This window comes from Myotis daubentonii, chromosome 3 (genome assembly GCF_963259705.1).
Source record: "Myotis daubentonii chromosome 3, mMyoDau2.1, whole genome shotgun sequence".
Lineage (NCBI taxonomy): Eukaryota > Metazoa > Chordata > Mammalia > Chiroptera > Vespertilionidae > Myotis > Myotis daubentonii.
The window spans coordinates 216,151,418-216,169,633 of NC_081842.1; the positions used below are offsets into that span (position 1 = coordinate 216,151,418).

At 53.7% G+C, this 18,216-nt stretch overlaps 1 protein-coding gene across 1 annotated transcript; it reads left to right on the plus strand.

The window, feature by feature from the left end:
• The first annotated feature begins 5,136 nt into the window (after positions 1-5,136).
• TNFRSF9 (TNF receptor superfamily member 9) lies at positions 5,137-17,892 on the plus strand. Its single transcript, XM_059686139.1, has 7 exons — positions 5,137-5,302; positions 6,532-6,639; positions 7,261-7,398; positions 8,461-8,527; positions 9,448-9,581; positions 10,109-10,243; positions 17,272-17,892. Exons 1-7 carry the CDS (start codon positions 5,143-5,145, stop codon positions 17,361-17,363), a joined length of 834 nt encoding a protein of 277 aa, XP_059542122.1. The 5' UTR covers positions 5,137-5,142; the 3' UTR covers positions 17,364-17,892.
• Positions 17,893-18,216: the final 324 nt, after the last annotated feature.

Below are 18,216 nucleotides of genomic sequence, written 5' to 3' on the forward strand. Positions count from 1 at the left end.
GCCCCCCCCTTCTCATTCCACTCATTTTCTTTCTTCTGATCCCTTTCGAATCTCCTTCCAATCCTGCGACTGGCACCTCTCCAGCTACCCCTGCCCGGACGGGGTGGGTGCCTGGGGTTGGGGTGGGGACACTGAGTCTTGAGAGAATCAATCTTTTGGGAAATGCCAGGTAGAAGCAGTGACGCGTCCCTCGGTGAGACGGCCTCAGGCTGGGCCTGGGACCACAGCGCCCATCGCAGACGAGGCTCATGTCGAAGGGCTGTGTGTCTTTCCGTTTCTAAAGATCGTCTTATCTTGGTTAGAGCTGAACCTTCACGCTCTTCAGCCTCAAAGCATACCCGCTTGAGATATTCAACATTAGGCCTGCCGTCAATAAAAACAAAACGAAATCTATTCCGTGGCTAAGGACTGAGGAGGTGATGAAACCTGTTATCGCTAAGCTTGCGAAATTGCTGATGTTTGCTGGGGTCATCGCTGGTGCGGTCTGGGAGCTACACGGACAAGATGACGTTTCCGCTGCATTTGACAGATTAGAGCCCTCCAGTGAATAAAGCAAAGCGATGCATATTCTAAAGCAGACGAAACGCGTATGAAGAGGACCCTGTGGCTGGTCAGAGAGCAGGTGCACCTGCCTTCACCCCTGTGACGATTTCATCAAACAGGAACCCAGCATCGAGACTGTGTAAACACCGGGCCACGCTGGCGGCCTTCGGCAGCGGCACCCTGAGCGGAGCCGGTGGCCGTGGGCCGGCACACGCCGGGAACTGTGGGCTGGAACACGCCGGTGACTGTGGGCTGGCACGCGCGGTGGCTGTGGGCCGGCACACGCCGACTTGGGGATCTTTCAGCTCAGCGAAGGCTTGTAGGTCACTGTCTCACCTCAGAAAAGTGAGCTGATGACTGTGCTGGGAAACGCTGATGTCATTTCCAGGGGCGGTAACACCTCTGCCCACAGCAGCCAGAATTAGGTTGGTGCGTAGCATTCAGCTCAGTGAGGAGACAGCCCAGTTAAATGTCACCCTGGGCGCCCCCCGCAGTGCGCCCCACGCAAATGGGGAGGCATTGCTGGCAGCATGAGATCGGCGGGGTTCCCTGTGGGGTGCAGGACTGGGGAACACACTCTGGAGAAGGCCCGGCATTGCTTCCTCCTCTTGCTCCTGGCTCAGGGCGGTTGCACCGATGATCCGTGTGAGCGGCAGGAAAGGGACATTTCAGACTCAAGCTCAGTAGCAGTGACCGTTTCCCGGAGAGCGAGGGGCCAGGCATGGCGCTCAGTACTTCGTGTTCACTGTTGCACCCACTCCTCGCTCAGGGAGGAGGGAGTGCTGCTGCATCTGGAAGGTATGGTTCCAAAAACTGAGATAGGGAGGTTAAGAAATCTGTGCACGGTCACGTGACCAGCAGGGGTCATGAGCCTCGATTCCATCGTCAGCTGACAGCTGAGCGTGGGCTCTTACCCACCTGCTGCTCCCACGTGTGGAGAGGGGGAGGTAAAGTCAGGGAAAGGCAGCAAATCAAACCCACAGTGAGATAGCACTTTCCATCTGCTAGGATGGTTTAATCAATTTCTTTTTTCTTTAAATATATTTTTATTGATCCAAGAGAGGAAGGGAGAGGGAGAGAGAGATAGAAACATCAGTGATGAGAGAGAATCACTGATCGGCTGCCACCTGCACACCCCACACTGGGGATCGAGCCTAAACCCGGGCATGGGCCCTGACTGGGAATCGAACCCTGACCTCCTGCTTCATAGGTCAACGCTCAACCACTGAGCCATGCCGGCCGGGGAATAAATGTCTTTGAATTAAAATAAATAACAAGTGATAGCAAGGATATGAAGACTTTAAACCAGGGGTCCTCAAACTACGGCCCGCGGGCCACATGCAAATACAAATATTGTATTTGTTCCCGTTTTGTTTTTTTACTTCAAAATAAGATATGTGCAGTGTGCATAGGAATTTGTTCATAGTTTTTTTTTTAAACTATAGTCCGCCCCTCCAGCGGTCTGAGGGACAGGGAACTGGCCCCCTGTTTAAAAAGTTTGAGGACCCCTGCTTTAAACCCTTATATATCGTCGGTGGGAATGTAAAATGGGGCAGCTACTGGGGGAAAGAGTCTGGCAATTTCTCCGAAAGTGCAGCAGGAGTCCCCTGCCGCAGCACCTCGGCGCCCAGGCGCGCGCTCAGGAGAGCTGGGGCTCGCCGCTGGGCTCAGCGCACAGGGCACTGGCCTGTGGACGAAGGGTCAGGGTTTGGTTCCGGTCAAGGGCATGGGCTCGGTTGCAGGAGATGTTTCTCTCTGTCTCTCCCTCCCTCCCACCCCCCCTAAACATCAATGGGAAAATATCCTCCTCGGGGGAGGATTCACAACAACAATACGTTTTTGTTTTTGTTTTTAAAAAAGAGAGAGCTGGAAACACATGTCCATACAGACACCTGCTCACAGATGTTCCCAGGAGCCAAGCAGTGGCAACGGCTCCAACGCCCCCCCCAGCCGCTGAGCGACGGAACCCGATACCAGAACCGCTCACCGCGTGATGGCTTTTCTGTGAAATGGCCAGAGCAGGACCATCTCTAGCCACGGACAGGAGAGGAGTGGCTACCGGGACCCGGGGGAGGGGCCCTGGGAGGGGAGGGGCCCTGGGAAGTGACCGCTAATGGGCACAGGTTCCTTTTGGACCAAGAACATGTTCTGGAATTCCGTGCTGGGGGTGGCTGCACCGCCCGGTGGATATACTAAAACCCATCGAAATGGACACTTTAAAGTTTGTTAGGTGAACTGTATCTTAGTTTTCCAAAAACTAAGGTCAGGCTCAGGAGGTTCCTGAGTACGGAGACAGCAGGAGCCGCTGGAAGTTTCTGAGAAGGACAGTGCATGATGGGGGCATGGACACATACAGTGCTCAGCACACAGCAAATGCCTAGTAAATGTTAGCACCTATCTTCTCCCTTCATCCCCCGGTCAACACCAAGCCTCCTTATCTCCCTGGGTACGGGAGGGGGGGGGGTAGCGGGGGGGGGGGGCGGAAGCGGCTTTCTGTTTAGATCCCAAGGGAAAGCCCATCTGTTTCCGTCAAACCCCTCTTGCTGTTAGTTCAGGTTGAGATAGGAGACACGATGCTGGACAGTTCATCTTAGCGTCTCTAAGGCAACCTCCCCCCCCCCCTTTCTCTTCCTGACCTCCTCTTCCTCCTCTTCCTCCCACTCCCCCTTCCCCTCCTCTTCTCCCTTCATAGATCTCACTTTGCCCCATAATGTAGCCTGGCATTTCAGTTCTATGGCTCCTCCTGTCTCCTTTCCCTCTGCCTCCCCCTCCTTCTTCCCATCCCCCGCCCCTCCCCCGGCAAGGAGCACAGTGAAAGGGAGTCCGGTCATCCTGGGCTCTAATCCGGACTCTCCCTCCTGCTGATTGTCTGGCAGAGCCTCCATGTCCTCATTTGCGTAATGTTGTCCCAATAAATAGGGAGTCCTGTTGACTCCCAGGGTCCTTTTGAAGACAGCACTCACTCACGCGCTTACCGGGCCTGGATGCACTGTAGCTACCGCAGCGACTAGCCCAGTGGTTCTCAACCTTCCTAAGGCCGCGACCCTTTCATACAGTTCCCCAGGCTGTGCTGACCCCCAACCATAACATTATTTTCGTTGCTCCTTCATAACTGTCATGTTGCTACTGTGATGAATCGTCATGTAAATATCTGATATGCAGGATGTATTTTCATTGTTACAAATGGAACATAATTAAAGCATCGTGATCAATCACCAAAACAATATGTAATTACACATGTGTTTTCCGATGGTCTTAGGCGACCCCCGTGAAAGGGTCGTTGGACCCGCAAAGGGGTCGCGACCCACAGGTTGAGAACCGCTGGACTAGAGCGAGGAGGCAGCGCGTTGCACAAGGGCTGGTCCTTATTCTGAGGCCGGTTTCGTCCCCCTCATTTCGAAGAATTACAGAAAGTGACAAAATCTCTTCACCAAAGTCACCTTGCAAATGCCTCCGGCAGAGCGCTGCTTCCAAGAAGTGCTCGAAATGCCTTCGTTTGAGGGGTTTGGGGTCAGCTCATATCCAGCCTGCTCCCCACAGAGCTGGGCGGGGATTTCCCCCGAGAGGCCCCGCCCCGGCTGAGTCACTGGGCGCCGCGTGTGTCTAAGGGTACCTGTCAGCCTCCCTCCTCCTCACAACTCGCTGCTCCCAAGACCGAGTCCAGGAAAGTTCCTCACCTGCCGGCGGGCGAGCTCAAGGTTGGTCCGAGCGGGGCAGACAGGGGGGCTCTGGCTGGGGGGGGGAGGGGGGATAGAGGCTCCGTTTACTTGGTAACATTCCTAGACTGTCCCCCCTTCTAACGGCTCACATCCTCTCTGCCTGGCTCATAAAACAAAGATCAAATACAAATCTCTAAGGAGATGTTCGCTGTACTCCTTAGTTTTGTTCCGATATGAGCTTCAAATCTCAGAATGAGCGGCTCCGTCTATTAAGAAGATGTGCACAGCAGAGCAAAGATAGTCAATCGTTTGGTGATACCTGTAAGATGCTGGGTGGGTGCGACCCACTTACGGGGGATCGCTCTGTGCGTTGTACGAATGCCCACCCACTGTGTTGCACGCCTGAAACTAACAGAACATTGAATGTCAAGTGCAACTGAAAAATTTAAAAGTTTTCATGCGATGGGGCGTTGAGCAGGGAGGTATGGCAACTTTTCAGCAACTGGTGGTTGAAATGTCCCCATGCTGTTCATACAAACGGTGATAACGGAAAATCTTCTCGTCCAGCTGAACAGTTAGATGTCCCGGCAGATTCTCAGAGTCCAGGGGCAGCAGGCGACTGGCATTGCTGAAATCTGGGCGCTAAGTAGCCAAGAAAGTCCCCAAAAGTTCCTGCTGTGATGACTTCTGTGTTTTGGGGGAACTGGCCGGGCAGTGCCCCTCAGGCCGAGGCAGGCGTGCACAGAGCTATGCGTGTAGTTTCCTGGTCCCCCAGAGACGTTCCTGTGAACGTCCTCCCTTTCCTGTCCCGATTTCCCTGGAAACTCCGTGTTCCGGTGGGACTGGATGGCGGTGGCGGAATGCCCGCGCCGGACAGGAGAACTCTCCCCATCCCTGCACCGGCCCCCTTTCGCAGGGCGCACTCGGGACGGCGACTTGGATGCCCAGGCTCCGGGAGCCTGCTTTGCTGATCATCTCCGTGCAAGACCCAGACCTCGTCATGGGACATGGGCGCTACAGGCTCCTGGCCGTGGTGCTGCTGGTCGTGAGTGTGGAGCGGGTGCGACCAGGGCAGGGCTCCTGCAGGGACTGCCCCGCGGGTGAGGACCCAGTGACCGTGTGCTTGTGGTGCTGAGACAGGGCGCGGGTGGTCCCCGGGTCAGGGCCCAGGGGCGCTGCCTGAATGGCCTTTTACACGGTCACCGACAAGTACTTCTCGGAGGCGGCGTCTTAGCCGTGTGCACAAAGCCGTGCCACCTGCCCCGCCGCGTCCTCCAGGGGTAACGAGAGAACCTGGTTCACAGAGTGGCTGGGAGGACCCAGGAGGGTTACAAGAGGGCAGGCACCCGGCCAGCCTCAGGGAATGGCAGCTGTGGGGAGGCCCTGGGCTCCACCTGGGGCACAGCAGGGAGCAAGGAGGAGAGGGGTAGAGGGTGTGTCTGTGTGTGTGTCTCCGTGTGTGTCTGTGTCTGTGTGTCTGTGTGCGTCTGTGTCTATGTGTGTCTGTGTGTCTGTGTGTGTGTCTGTGTGTGTCTGTGTGTGTGTGTCTGTGTGTGTGTGTGTGGGGGCAGAGTGGGGGAAGGCAGGCACGCTGATCTCCCCCTGAATCCTATCATACTGATCTCCTGGATCAATCCAGAGAAATCATTCTGTTTTATTCAATAGACAAAGGGAACTATTTTCTTTCTGTTGACTTATTTGTTGCAATACCTACACTTTGTTATTCTTATTTCTGTGATTATGTTGAGGGCAATCTTGCAAATTTGTACTTAAAAAATGTTTTTTTAATCCTCACTCGAGGATATGTTTTTATTGATTTTAGAGAGAACGGAAGGGCGGGGGGGGGGGGGAGAAAAACATCTGTGGAACCTGCAACCTTTCGGGGTATGGGCTGATACTCCAGCCAACTGAGCCACTGGGCCAGGGCCCACATGTAGACTTTTAAAAAAAATATATTTTTATTGATTTCAGAGAGGAAGGGAGAGGGAGAGAGAGATAAAAACAACAATGATGAGAGAGAATCATTGATTGGCTGCCTCCTGCACGCCCCCTACTGGGGATCGAGCCCACAACCCTGGCATGTGCCCTTGACTGGAATTGAACCCGGGACCCTTCAGTCCACAGGCCGATGCTCTATCCACTGAGCCACACCAGCTAGGGCCCTCCCATATGTATACTTTTAAGAAGCCCATCAGCAAAGTAAAGCCTATCACTGTGGCACCTGGAAAACGAATTAGTGTTTCGGATTCTAGTTTTCTTGTGAACATCACAATGCGTCCGGCGACGGTAACCACTGTCAAACACAGACAGCTGTGCTCTGCCCACTCAGGTACTTTCTGTGGGAAAACCAAGGCTCCGACTTGCATCCCCTGTCCCTCCAATAGCTTCTCCCGCAGCCCTGGACAGGAGGCCTGCAACCTGTGCCGGCGCTGCGAAGGTAGGACCTCGGGGACGGCTTCACTCGGAGACGGGCGGGGGGCACCGCCCCCCAGATGTATTCCCTAGGGGGCTGGCCTCCCAAAGGTCAGGGGTCCGAGGGGCGGGGTCCCTGTCCATAGGCAGGCCCAGGAAAATAATTCACTGCCGCAGCAATGACGTGTGGACTGAGCTTTTTAAATGTCAGAGGAAACACGCATTTGACCAGAGAGAAAATATTCATGAGCAAAATGTAAAAATGTCTTCTATTGGGATTCAAAGGTGCACTTTATCCTTTAAGATCATTGGGAACATTTTAAAAAGATATATATATATATAATTTCAGAGAGGAAAGGAGAGAGAAAGAGAGAGAGAGAAACATCAATGATGAGAGAAAATCGTTGATCGGCTGCCTCCTGCACGCTTCCCATCGGGGACCGAGCCCCAAACTCGGGCATGTGCTCTTGACCGGAATCAGACCCGGGACCCTTCCGTCTGCAGGCTGAGGCTCTATCCACTGGGCCACACCGGCCAGGGCATTTGGGAACATTTTCAGCAGAGTGAGCCTGGGTCTTATTGCAGAGCGTAAGTGTGCTTCCTGGTCTTGGGCGTCCAGTGCGATGTGACACGGGGGGCCTTGCAGGTGTTTTCAGGACGAAGAAGGGGTGCTCCCCCACCAGCGACGCCGAATGCGAGTGCATCCCGGGGTTCCACTGCCGAGGGGCCGGGTGCGCCATGTGTGAGCAGGACTGCGGGCGAGGCCAAGAAGTAACGGACGACGGTGGGTGTGCTGATCAGCCATCTAGTGCAAGTGTGTCGTCAAACTTGGGTCTTGGTCTTTTCTTGTGTGTGTGTGTCCTTTAAAAATGTACTTAGCACAGATTCACTGTGGCGATTTCGCAAGCTAATAGCATACGGGATGATGTCTCGTAATAAGGGAGGGGGAGGAGGGGCTGGGTGAACAAGGTGAAGGGATTAAGCAAAACAAAACAAACCTCCTAGTCAGACAACGGTATGGTGATGACCAGAGGGGAAGGGGGCGGGGAGGGAGAACTCATGCACTAGTGGGTCCGTCGGCCTGGCCTGCAGGATCGGGCCAAAACCGGCCCTCCGACATCCCCCGAGGGGTCCCAGGTTGCGAGAGGGTGCAGGCCAGGCCGAAGGGCCCCAGTGGTGCACCCTCGGGGCTGGGGAGGGACGTGGGAGGCTCCAGGGTGTGTCCAGCCTGTCTCGCTCAGTCCTGATCGGCTGGACCCCAGCAACAAGCTTACCTACCGGTCGGAACATCTGCCCCCTGGTGGTCAGTGCAGGTCATAGCAAGCAGTTGAGTGGCCTTAGATTATCATTAGCATATTACACTTTGATTGGTTGAACGGCCGACCGACTGACCGGACACTTAGCATATTAGGCTTTCATTATAAAGGATTATACACTTGAAACCTATACAATTTTATTAACCAATCTCACTCCAATAAATTCAATTAAATTGAAAAAGAAATCACACTCTTAATAAGCCAAAATAAAGATAACACACAGCAGGCTCAGGCTGGGCCTTTGGAATGTAAAATCAAGCATAGATTTGTAGACTCTTAAAACTACAAGCAATGAACCGCTGCGTCAGATATAGGATATTTACCAACTATTTGAAAGCCCATTTGTTATTCACCAGGACCCGGAGCTTCATACGTTGATTCATCTCATGGTTTGGTCTCAAGAATCCCTGAACAATCTGTGTAGATTGAAGTTCACGGCTTTATTATGGAGTATGGCCATCGCAGGGAAAGTTATGAAACGATGGAGATCCTTCCTTTCTGATTTTTGCTTTTTATAATTTCTATGCCAGGCTGCAAAGACTGTGACCCCGGGACATTTAATGATCAGAAGCTCGGCACCTGCCGGCCCTGGACCGAGTACGTATAACTTCCCTTTGCTCACGCAGTGAGGAGCCTGGGCTAATTTTCTTAAAGACAAAGAATGTTATCATGGAAGCTTTAAAAAAGGAAGTTTTTATTGACTTTAGAGAGAGAGGGAGGGAGCCAGAGATAGAAACATCCATGAGAAAGAAACATCAACATCTATCGGCTGCCTCCCGCATGCCCCCTGCTGGGGACGGAGCCCGTAACCGGGAATGTGCCCTGACTGGGAATCCAACCGTGACCTCCTGGCTCCCAGGCTGACACTCCACCACTGAGCCACGCCGGCCAGACTCACTGAGCTTTTTGAAATCGACCGAGTGTAGGCACGGAACATCGTCCCACCAGGCAGGGCGGGAGTGGCACGGGGAGGAGCGCCCGGCTCTGCAAAGCGGGCGTTGTCCCGGGAAATGAAGCCAGGCCTCCAGGTCAGAGCTGCCCGCCAGCCCCTGCCGGCCCCGTTCCTTCTGGGTCCTTCCCGTCTCTCGCTGTCTCGTACCCTCCCTCGCCAATCTCCATGGGCAGTGCCCAGCACGGAGCGTGATGTCCACGCGTGTGTGCTCCCCTCTAACACCTGGCATGGCCCTGGCCAGTGTGGCTCAGTTGGTTGGGCAGCATCGTGTACACGGAAAGGCCACAGGTTCGATTCCCGGTCCGGGCACAGGCCTGGGTTGTGGGCTCAATGTCCCGTAGGAGGCAGTCATGGATGTCTCACTCTCACATTTATGTCTCTCTCTCTCTCTCTTCCTCTCTCTCTCTCTCTCTCTGATCAATAAAAACATATTTTTAAAAAATCCCCATGAACCCAGACTCACACGTCTTTGTGAGAGGCTGCTTGATGGGGTGGGAGGGCGATGTGTCTCACTGGCACGATCTGGACCTGAGTTACTGATCGGGACTCTCTCCATTGGCCTCAGCTGCGCTCGGGCCGGGAAGGCCGTGCTGGTGAACGGGACGAAGGAGAGAGACGTGGTGTGCGGGCCCCGCTCGGCGGACCCCTCCCCAGCCGCGCCCTCCGCCGCACCCACCCCCGCGCCCGCGCCGGAGCCAGGTATGTAGCTCATCTGTCGCCCTCGTGTCCATGTGACTGGATGGTGGCCCTTCCCACGGGGATCCGACCCACCGGGGGTCCTAGCTCTGCCCACAACGGGCACCAGCACACTCCGCTCAGCTGCCTCAGTCTGAGACACACACGGGTAAGCAGAGAGAGAGAGAGAGAGAGAGAGAGAGGGAGGGAGAGAGAGAGAGAAACATCAGTGATGAGAGAGAATCATGGATCGGCTGCCTCCTGCAGGCCCCACACTGGGGATCGAGCCCACAACCTGGGCCTGTGCCCAGACCGGGAATTGAACCCTGACCTCCTGGTTCATAGGTTGACGCTCAACCCCTGAGCCCACCGACCGGGCAAGTTGTTTAAAAAGAAATTTTTTTTTTCTTAACGCGCGGGAGGTTTACCAAGTTAGCTGGCTGGATGCCAGAGGACCCGCTTCCCACGATGAGGGGTTTGCCGCCGTGAACATGAACGTGCGTAAACTCAGAGATGACACGGCGCCTGCTCTCTCCTCGGCCTGCCCGCAGGTCCCCGGCCCCCCATCAGCCTCTTCCTCCTGGCGCTGGCGTCGGCCGCGGCCCTGGCCCTGCTGCTCCTGCTGGCGCTGCGGTTCTCGGCGGCGGAGCAGGGCCGGCGGAAACTCCTGTCCGTCCTCAAGCAGCGTAAGCGAACCCGCCTGGGTCAGATCGGAGCCCGAGGGAGGCTTCTCCCGGGAGGAAGGAAGGAGGGGACCAAGTTCTAGAAGCGGGTTAGAACAGCCCGTGGCGATCGGCGCGGGCAGTGTGGCCCCCGAGGAGACAGTGGGCAACGCCCGGAGGCCGTCTGGGTTTCACCTCCTGGGGGTAGGGGTGGGGGACGTGCTGGCCTCTAGTGGGTGGTCAGTGAGGGCACAGGCGGGCCCCACAGCTCAGAGCTACCCAGGCCCAGATGCCCACAGCACGGAGGGGAGGAGTGGGCAGGGGCAGGATGTCATCCCAGGGCCCTAGCGGAGCGACAGGGTAAGCATGTGCACTCCCGGGTGACTCTGAGCGAGTATGTGTGCACAGCTGTGCACACAGGGCACCTGCCAGGAGGAATCAAAAAGTAACCTTTGCCCGCTCAGCCCTGCCCCTCGGGCTGGCAATGACCTTAACCTGAGGCAGCCCTGTGAGGTCAGAAGGCACAGAGCCCCTGGAGGGTCTGAGTGGGTTGAATGACAAGGACTCTGACGTCAGCAGTACGGATGACGTGAGAAACTTTCCTGCACTGAACTACGAGAGTATTTCTATACGGAACTTGGCAAGAGCCAGCACTCACTAAATGGAACCTCTTAGTATTTACTCAAAAAAAGGGATAGCCCGGCCGGTGTGGATCAGTGGGTTGAGCATCGCCCCGTGCGCCACGAGGTCTCTGATTCGATTCCTGGTCAGCGCACACGCCCAGGTTTCAGTCAGTCCCCAGCAGGGGGCGTGCAGGAGGCAGCCAATCGATGTTTCTCTCTCATCCGTGCTTCTCTCTCCCTCTCCCTTCCTCTCTCTCTCAAATCAATTAGAAAATATTCATAATTTCTTTTTAAAGCTTATAGATGGGGCCTGGAGTTTGTCTTCGGAGAGGACAGAACCAGAGATGCAGGCTAGGGGGGCAGGAGGGATTCGGCGGAGCAGGCAGTGGCCCGAGCGGACGGTGGGCGCTGTAGCCCAGAATGTTCCAGGTTTGGGAGGGACGGTGTCAGCAAAGTCTTCTCTAAAGATGCACGACACCAATTTGTCTAAAGGGCATTTTGAAAACGATACAAAACTGTTTTTACATCGTGCAATAGAGCACACGGGGGAAATACAGCTTAACGGATTGTTGTGGCGTGAACGCCTGCGTCACCCCGCTGGCGGGGAAGCAGGGTCACTACCCCCACCCCCCTACCCCCCCCAGGCCCTGCCTGTCCTTGCCGACGAAGCCCTCCCTCCCACCAGTGCCAGCCTCGGCTGCAAGTCACGGCAGTCACTTCCTTGCTCGTCTTTATAGCTTTGCTCGGAGCAGCAGTTCTGTCCGGCCGTCTGTGAACTTGTCACCCGAGGGAAGTGGCCGGCGTCCGTTCCGTACTCCCGTATCTATTCCGTACCCGCCTTCTTCCAGGCAGCGTTGGTCGTTACGATCCATCCAGGCAGCGTGCACCTGCGTTGGCTTCTGTTGCCGATGCTCTTCTATTGGGTGTCTACCTCACCGTCCGTCTGATCCCTTCAGACACGGATGGGCACCTGGGTCATTTCCAGTTTGGGGCTATTTCAGACAATGGGGTTCCAACGTTTCTGTCTATTTTCTCAGCGCACGTAGCATGGGTTTCTGTGTTGCTGTTGTTTTAATCTAGAGCAGCGGTTCTCAACCTTTGGCGGCTGAACGACCCTTTCACAGGGGTCGCCTAAGACCATCCTGCATATCAGATATTTACATTAAAATTCATAACAGTAGCAATATTACAGTTATGAAGTAGCAACGAGAATAATGTTATGGCTGGGTCACACATGAGGAGCTGTATTTAAAGGGCCAGAAGGCTGAGAGCCGCTGGGATAGAGAACTCATTGCTGGGTCCTCGTGTTTGCAGACGGCAGGGCCGGTCACACGCGCCCAGCAGCGGAGGACAGCGCCTGCTGCCCCATCCTGGCTAACCTTGGCGTTCTTTTTCCTCTCTCTGGTGGGCGGGTAGATTTCACTGTGGTTTTAATTTGCATTTCCCTGATTTCTAGTGAGATGGGACTTTTTTCATGTGATGTTGGCCATTGGGATTTCCTCCTCTGCAAAGAGCCCCACCAAGTCCTTTGAGCACCTTTCTGTCGGGGGGCGGGGGGCCGTCCTCGTCTCATCACCGTGCGGAGGCCTCCGTGGGCCGCGCGTGGGCTGCCGGCACCCGCCCCCCCACCCCGCGGTTTGCTCCGGCTTCTCTTTCTGAGGTCCACCTTTGATTTCAAACTCTCAGCTCTCACCGAAACCTCTCACAGAAAGAACGAATCTTTCCATCCTTGCCCACCCAGCAACACAGTCCTGTATTCAATGGTTTTCAAAAGTGCTTATGAGTAATGAGTGAGTTGCAATGGAACCGTATTCCATTTTTTGAAAGCTTTCGGTTATTTTTAGAAATGTTCTATTTTGAAATAACTGCAGGTTCACAGGAAGTTGTGAGCAGGAAAGTCATGGGTCGCGTTCGATGTAACCACAGCACGAGGTCAGGCCGGGCAAGGGGCCGTGGTGCCTTGTGTGTGGATACTTTTGTGTTTTAAATCCTCACCTCTGTGTTTTTATTGGTTCTCATCTATGTTTTTATTGATTTTTGAGAGAGAGAGAAAGGGAGAGAGGGAGACACATTAACATGAGAGAGAAACATCAATCGGTTGGCTCCCCTACATGTCCTGGCCACAGAGGGGACCCGCAACCTAGTTAGGTGCCCCGACCGGGAATGGAGCCCACGGCCTGTTGGCGGACAGGATGATGCTCCAACCAAGCGAGCCACCCCGCCGGGCTGCGTGTCTGTACTTGGGTGTCATTTGATCGCTTGTGTGGACTGGAAGAGCCACCAGCGCCATCGAAACACAGAACTAGCCCGGCCGGCGTGGCTCAGTGGCTGAGGGTTGACCTCTGATCCATAGTGCGGGGCGTGCAGGAGGCAGCCAATCCATGATTCTCTCTCATCATTGATGTTTCTCTCTCTCTCTCCCTCTCCCTTCCTCTCTGAAATCAGTAAGCATATATTTTTTAAAAAACATAAAAAACCACAGAACTATTCCCTGAGCACAAAGATCTCCCTCTGCTCGGCCTTCACACCCACCCCCACCCCCTCGCCCCTACACTCTAACCCCGGCAACCTCGAACCCGTGTTCTGTCTTTACAATTTGTGTCTACGAGAATGTTATGCACAGGGAATCACACAACATAGAAATGGGTCGGGAATACACAGCCTTTTGCGATGGGCCTTTTTCACTCAACGCCCCTGAGATCCAGCCACGTGTGTCCCCGTCACTCACTCCCTTTGATGGCTGCCTGGTGCCCCACGCCTGCGTGGACCAGTCTGCTTTACCACCCGCCCTGGAGAGGCGCCCTGGCCGTCCCAGCTTTTGGCCATTGCATGGAAAGCTGCCTTGAAGTGCTGTACGGGTTTTGCGTGGACACACGTTTCCACTCTCTGAGACAGACGCCCGGGGGTGCACTCGCTGGTCGTACGGTAAGTGGACGTTTAGTTTCATAGAAGCCAGCAAGCTGTTTCCCAGGGAGCGGAGCCGCGGGACCCCCAGCAGCAAGGACGCCCGTTTCTCTGTCCCTGGCCCACACCTGCCCGGCGGGGTCTCTCCTGTCAGCTCTCCGATCGGCGGTACTGACCGCTCCCTGCGGTCTGTTAGTTATTTATTTTTTACCACCTCTTTTCTCTCTCTCTCTCTCTCTCTCTCTCTCTCTCTCTCTCTCTCTCTCTCTCTCTCTCTTTTAATATATATATTTTTTTATTTCAGAGAGGAATTGAGAGGGAGAGAGAGAAAGAAACATAAATGATGAGCGAGAATCATTGATAGGCTGCCTCCTCCAGGCCCCACACTGGGGATCGAGCCCACAACCCGGGCATGTGCCCTTGACCGGGTATCAAACCCGGGACCCTTCAGTCCGCAGGCCGACGCTCTGTCCACTGAGCCAAACAGCCAGGGCCCTGTGGTCTTCCCTGGCCTTTCCCTGCGGCTGGGGCATCTTCCCACGCCCGTCTTCGGTGACGTGTTCCTTTGTGGGGTTCGCCGTCTCCAATGGACGTGTTTGCTTGTCCGACTATAGACAGTGGAGAATTCCTCATTCCTCCCCAGATTCGAGGCCCCTGTCACTTATGCGTCTGCAGCCTTTCCGCCTCCTCCAGGGGCTTTTGCAGAGAGAAGTCTGTTAATGTGATGAAGTCCATGTCTTTCTTCCATCGTGGAATCGGGTCTAGGAACGCGGCACCCAGATGCTTACCTTTAACTGCAGGGCTCACCTTCCGTTACGCGCTGTACAGGCATGAGAGGCTTACACCAGATCCGCGTGTCTTTGGTGTTTTGGCCCGTAGGTGTCCCGCGGCCCCAGCACCACTGGATGAAAACACTATCGATCCCCCTTGACTTGTTCTGTGCTGCATCAGAAGCCATCGGCGGGGCCTGGGCGGGGCTGTCCCAGCTCCTCCCTCCTGTTCACTGGTCCCCATGCTTACTCTCTGCCAACACCGCCGTTTTGGTGGCCAGAGCTACGCGACGTCTACGGTTGGGTAGGGGTTAGCGTGGTTCTTCCCGCATTATTCTTCTTTTTCAAAATCGTCTTAGCGATTCCAGTTCCTTTGCGTTTCCATGTACAGTTTTTGGATCACCTTAGATGCTCCCACAGAAGTCAGCTGGGCCCCGAGAGGAGCTGTGCTAAACCTGTGCGCCCGTGTGGGGAGAATTTACGACGTGAAGCATTTCGATCCATTACACAGTCTGTCTCCCATTTATTCTGTTTCCTTCGATCCGTTTCATCGCCATTTTGTAGTTCTCGGCATGCACGCCCTGCACATGCTTTGCTACATTGAGGTCTTCGAGTTTTTTTAAACTGCAAACGGCATGGGTGCTGAAGGCTGGTCTCCACCTGCTCGTTGCTGGCACATAGGAGCGTAGTTGATGTTTGTAGGCTGATTTCGTAGCCTGTGATTTTGTGGAACCCGTGTATTAGCTGTGGGCGTATTTTGTAGATTTCTTGAGATTTTCTGTGTAGACCATAATGTCATCTGCAAACAGGGAAGCTTTATTTTTTCTTTCTCTATCTGTATGCTTTCTATTTCCTTTTCTTGGCTGGCGAGAACTTCCAGTACCAGGTGGGATAAAATTGGTGAGTGAACATCTTTGCCTGCCTTCTAATTTTAGGGGGAAACATTCAGGTTTCACCAGTAAGTATGATGTGAGTTGTAGACTTTCATTTTTCTTAAATACTCATCTGAGGATATATTTTTATTATTATTATTATTATTTCGAAAGGAGAGTGGGGAAGAGAGGGAGAGAGAAAAACATCGATGTGAGAGAGAAAGGCTGATTGGTTGCCTCCTGTATGTGTGCCAACTGGGGATCTAGCCGGAAGCTGGGCATCTGCCCTGACCAGGAATCGAACCTGAAACCTTTTGGGGCACAGGGCGATGCTCCAACCAACCGAGCCGCTCGGCCAGGGCCAGTGGATCCTCTCTATGAAGTCGAGGACATGTCTCCTCTATTTCTAGTTTTCTGAGAATTTTTTTAAGAATCATGAATAAATGTTGACTCTTGTCACGTTTTCTTAGTATCACCTGAGACAATCATTTGACTTTCTTCTTTATCCTGTGAAGGTGATGGATCACATAGATTCATTTTTGCATATTGAACCAGCCTTGCAACCTTGGAATAAACTCCGCTTGCTCATCGTATAGAATTCTTTTTCTTTTTTTTAAAATATATTTTATTGATTTTTTTACAGAGAAGAAGGGAGAGGGATAGAGAGTTAGAAACATCGATGAGAGAGAAACATCAATCAGCTGCCTCCTGCACACCCCGCACTGGGGATGTGCCCGCAGCCAAGGTACATGCCCTTGACCGGAATCGAACCTGGGACCCTTCAGTCCGCAGGCCGATGCTCTACCCACTGAGCCAAACCCATCAGGGCTAGAATTCTTTTTCTAAGTTGCTGAATTTTACTTGCTAATATTTTGCTAGGAATTTTTGTAGCTATATTCCTGAGGGATAGAATGTATAGTTTTCTTTTCTAGTATTGTCATATATATATATATATATATATATATATATATATATATATATATATTGATTTCAGAGAGAAAAGGCAAGGGAGAGAGAGATAGAAACATCAATGATGAGAGAGAATCATTGATCGGCTGCCTCCTGCACATCTCCTACTGGGGATCGAGCTTTCAACCTGGGCATGTGCCCTGACCGGGAATCAAACCGTGACCTCCTGGTTCATAGGTCGATGCTCAGCCACTGAGCCACGCCGGCCGGGCTCTAGTATTATCTTTGTCTGGTTTGGGTATCAGAGCAACACTGGTTTCATCATGACACCCCGTTGCTATTGGTGAATGCCTTGCCAGGTTTTCATAAATTCTTGGAGACAGTGCAGCTGTTGGGTTTCGGCTATTTTTTGTAGCAACAGCGTGTAACACTGGGTGGGGGAGGGCCTTTGCTCTGTCGGGCTGTAGAAATATCTGAAGGAGTGACACAATTGCTTGACCCGAGTGTGTGGGAGAAAACCTGGACGTTGGCGCATCGATCAGTTGCTCCCTGACTAACGATGGAAGTGGGGGGCGCGTCCTAACACCCGGTGCCACAGCACCTCATTCAGAAGGACCTGTCCGATGTGCCATTTCAGAAAGCCGCCCTGAGACCACAGTTACATTTGGGACACCACAGGTTTTATGCATTAGGGGCGCATGCTCAAGGGCACGTTAGCCGTTGTGTAGAGCATAGAGTCCTTCAGGGCCAATACAAATATTTGGTAAAATGAAAACAAAACCAAACTCACCCTCAATCATCGTGAGGAAAGTGCATACCTGCCGTCATCACCTCTCGTTGACGGGCGGGTTCGAACCGAAGTGGAGAACATCTGCCACTGGAGAAGGCGGGCCGCGGGGATGAGTTCTAGGAAATGAATGTTGAATGATTCCGACAGACAACCAACGATCCGTGTCTTTGCACTTCCCTCCCAGCGTTCCTGAGACCGGTGCGAACCGCCCAAGAGGAGGACGGCTGCAGCTGCGGGTTCCCCGAGGAAGAAGAGGGAGAGGAGGGTGCGCTGTGAATGGGACCCCGAAAGTGGCGGGGACGCGTTGGAGAAGAAGCGAAGGAGAAACAGGAGTGGCCCCACCATCGTGGCTTTCGCTATTGAAATACACGGTCCTAGATAATTCCCAGGGTCCCCCACAAGTCCCTTTAAAATGTACCCCCTTCCACCGAGCACGGCACCAGGCGGGTGGCAAGGGGCATCTTCCAGACGGTGCCGGACAGGCTAGGGTTAGGCTTTTGTCTTGTTTTTTAATCCTCACTCAAGGATATGTTCCCATTGATCTTCAGAGAGAGTGGAAGAGAGAGGGAAAGAGAGAGAAACATCGATGTGAGAGAAACACATCGATGGGTTGCCTCCTGCACGCGCCCCGACTAGGGCTGGGGCTGGGGAGGAGCCTGCAACCGAGATACGTACTCTTGACTGGAATCGAACCCAGGACCCTCTGGTCCACAGGCCACTGCTCTATCCACTGAGCCAAATAGGCTAGGGCAGTGGTCGGCAAACCGCGGCTCGAGAGCCACATGCGGCTCTTTGACCCCTTGAGTATTGCTCTTCCACAAAACACTGACTTCTGCGCATGGGCCACAAAGTCTCAATCGCACTGTACGTGCGCGCCCGCAGGTGGTATTTTGTGGAAGAGCCATAACTCAAGGGGCCAAAGAGCCGCATGTGGCTCGAGAGCCGCGGTTTGCCGGCCACGGGGCTAGAGCTTTTTTTTTTTTTTTTAAATTCAATCATGTAGACGAATGGTCCAGCTAATATCGTTCAGGGGTGTGTGTGTGTGTGTGTGTGTAATATGACACATGATAGTAAGCCATAGATGCAGGAAATATCCCCGACCAAGGTTTCCGTCGGTCCAGTCACCCAG

What these genes read in the sequence shown, in the direction of transcription:
- TNFRSF9 (XM_059686139.1), top strand. Translation starts at nt 5,143, where the DNA reads ATGCCCAGGCTCCGGGAGCCTGCTTTGCTGATCATCTCCGTGCAAGAC. An exon ending in CCTGTGCCGGCGCTGCGAAG is followed by an intron (nt 6,640 to 7,260) that starts GTAGGACCTCGG and finishes GGGGCCTTGCAG; the next exon opens with GTGTTTTCAGGACGAAGAAG. An exon ending in CCTGTCCGTCCTCAAGCAGC is followed by an intron (nt 10,244 to 17,271) that starts GTAAGCGAACCC and finishes CTTCCCTCCCAG; the next exon opens with CGTTCCTGAGACCGGTGCGA.